This window comes from Malurus melanocephalus, unplaced genomic scaffold (genome assembly GCF_030028575.1).
Source record: "Malurus melanocephalus ecotype Western Australia unplaced genomic scaffold, MMel_1.1 scaffold_2048, whole genome shotgun sequence".
In the NCBI taxonomy this organism is placed as follows: Eukaryota; Metazoa; Chordata; class Aves; order Passeriformes; family Maluridae; genus Malurus; species Malurus melanocephalus.
The window spans coordinates 3378-6075 of NW_026625280.1; the positions used below are offsets into that span (position 1 = coordinate 3378).

General features: G+C 53.3%; 1 protein-coding gene across 1 annotated transcript in view; it reads left to right on the plus strand.

Moving 5' to 3' along the window:
• The window catches only part of LMAN2L (lectin, mannose binding 2 like), a gene marked incomplete at its 3' end in the record, with an annotated part of 10883 nt that overhangs the window by 2729 nt on the left and 5456 nt on the right, over positions 1-2698 (plus strand). The window contains exons 3-4 of the mRNA XM_057388508.1: positions 594-711; positions 888-970. Coding sequence (XP_057244491.1) covers positions 594-711; positions 888-970 — 201 coding nt within the window. The remainder of the gene's footprint in view (positions 1-593; positions 712-887; positions 971-2698) is intronic.

Consider the following 2698-nt stretch of genomic DNA (forward strand, 5'->3'; position numbering starts at 1 on the left):
AAACATTTTGGTGTTTAATGTTTGGGTGACAACTGATTCCTTGGGATTAATGATGTTTTTTGGGATTAATTATCCAGGCTCCCATCTCAAATACTCGACAGTGAAGGGAGCACAGGGAATGAGGTTTCCCTGATGTTTTCCCAGGCACAAGCATTGGTTTGTTGGAGTTGCTATTGCCTGGGGCGACCTCGAGGTTGAAATTCAAATATTGTGGTGTTTAATCCTTGGACGACAACTGATTTCTTAGGATTAATGATGTCTTTTGGGATTAATAACCCAGGCTCCCATCCCAAATACAGGAATGATGGGTGAGGGAACATGGGCAGGAGGAGCTACTGGACACTGGGATGGTGTGGCAGGGTGAAATTGAAACATTTTGGTGTTTAATGTTTGGGTGACATTTTGGTGTTTAATGTTTGGGTGACAACTGATTCCTTGGGATTAATGGTGTTTTTTGGGATTAATTACCCAGGCTCCCATCCCAAATACAGGAATGATGGGTGAGGGAACATGGGCAGGAGGAGCTGCTGGACACTGGGTGTGGCCGGCCCTGCCAAAATTCCCTGATTTCCACCCTCTCTCCTCCCTCCCAGCCGTGCTACCTGCGGGACTGGGAGATGCAGGTGCACTTCAAAATCCACGGGCAAGGCAAGAAGAACCTGAACGGTGACGGCTTTGCCATCTGGTACACCAAGGACAGGATGCAGCCRGGTAAAAGGGTCTGGGGGACACCTYGRACAGGGATTGGAGYRAGCTGGACTYGTRGARAATATCCCTGAGGATGGGACTGGGGAGCCCTCGGGGCTTTCCCAGCACAGCCCACTCGGTGCTGAAGAGTTTCAGATCCTTTGTTTGAGCCTTATCCCAGCCTCTCTGTTTGCTGCCAGGGCCTGTGTTTGGGAGCAAGGACAACTTCCTGGGGCTGGGGGTGTTCGTGGACACGTATCCCAATGAGGAGAAGCAGCAGGAGGTGAGGCCGGAGGGGACGGGGCATGCTGCGGTGCTGGACACTGCTCTTCATCCTATTCTTCCTGTTCATCCCCTTCATCCCCTTCATCCCCTTCATCCCCTTCATCCCCTTCATCCCCTTCATCCCCTTCATCCTCCTCATCCTCCTCATCCTCCTCATCCTCCTCATCCTCCTCATCCTCCTCATCCTCCTCATCCTCCTCATCCTCCTCATCCTCCTCATCCTCTTCATCCCCTTCATCCCTTTCATCCTCCTCGTCCCCTTCGTCCCCTTTGTCCCCTTCACCCTCCTCATCCTCCTCATCCTCCTCATCCTCCTCATCCCCCTCATCCTCCTCATCCTCCTCATCCTCCTCATCCTCCTCATCCTCCTCATCCCCCTCATCCCCCTCATCCCCCTCATCCCCCTCNCCCTTCATCCCCTTCATCCCCTTCATCCTCCTCATCCTCCTCATCCTCCTCATCCTCCTCATCCCATTCATCCCATTCATCCCCTTCATCCTCCTCATCCCCTTCATCCCCTTCATCCCCTTCATCCTCCTCATCCTCCTCATCCTCCTCATCCTCATGCTCCTCTCCCCATTCCTTTTCCACAGGTTGGGTTTGTTTCTTTGTCAGGAGAAGCTCAGGTTTGTGGTCAGTTTTTCCCACAGGAGAGGGTTTAGGGCAGGAAGAGCTGAGCTGTGAGTGTTYCCCACATTGGGAATTTTGCTGTTTRGGGTTGCACCGGGAGTAGGGTCTGAGTAAACCCCGAGTGGAGGCTGAGGAGCCTTTCTCTGCTCCCAGGGGTAGCTCTGCCTCTTGGAAAGGTGTAAAATTCTTCACATTCCTGTTTTTTTGGGGTTTGGTGGTGCCGTTCCTGTGGAAAAGGAYAAACCCGGGCTGCTCCCACCCTGATATCACAGAATCCTGGAATCCTGGGATGGTTTGGGTTGGGAGGGACCTTCAGTCTCACATCCAGTGCCACCCCTGCCATGGCAGGGACACTTTCACTGTCCCAGGGTGCTCCAAGCCCCGTCCAGCCCAGCCTTGGACACTCCCAGGGATGGAGCAGCCACAGCTTTCCTGGGAAMCCTATTGCTGGAAACTTCATCTCTCCTAAAACCTTTTCCTAATTCCAATTTCCCCTAAAACCGGTGATATTTTACCCCAATATCAACATTTTACAATCTCTGAGCACACTGGGGGTAACTCCCAGCCTTTATCCCGACACCCAAAGCCTCCAGCTCCCACTTGGTGCTGGGAAAAGCCTTCCTAAAATGCGGGATTAGCGGGGTGTGGGATGGATCCCTGGATTTAGGGTGGCACCTCTGCTCTTCCAGGATAAGCAGTTCTTAATTAGAGGCCATAATTAGCAGAATGGGGGAGCAGGAGTTGATCAGGCCCTGGGAGAAGCTGTTGCTGTGGGGGTTTCCAGCTGCTTGTTCCCACTTCCAAAAGGACAAAAAGGATTTTATTCCTGAGGGAAGAGGGGCAACTTGGCTGTGGGTCCCAGTGGCCGTTCCTGGGATTTGGCACTTCCACCTTGCCCCCCTCACTGCTGGAGTTCTCCGGGGGGAATTTCCTGGGCTGTGGGTCCCCGAGCCGCCACTGTATCTCAGGATTTGGCACTGCCACCTCCCCCCGTCGCTGCTCCCATCCCTGGAGTGCTCCAGGGAGAATTTCCTGAGCTGTTGGGTCCCAGAGCTGCCGCTGTATCCCAGGATTTGACATTGCCACCTTCCCCCAT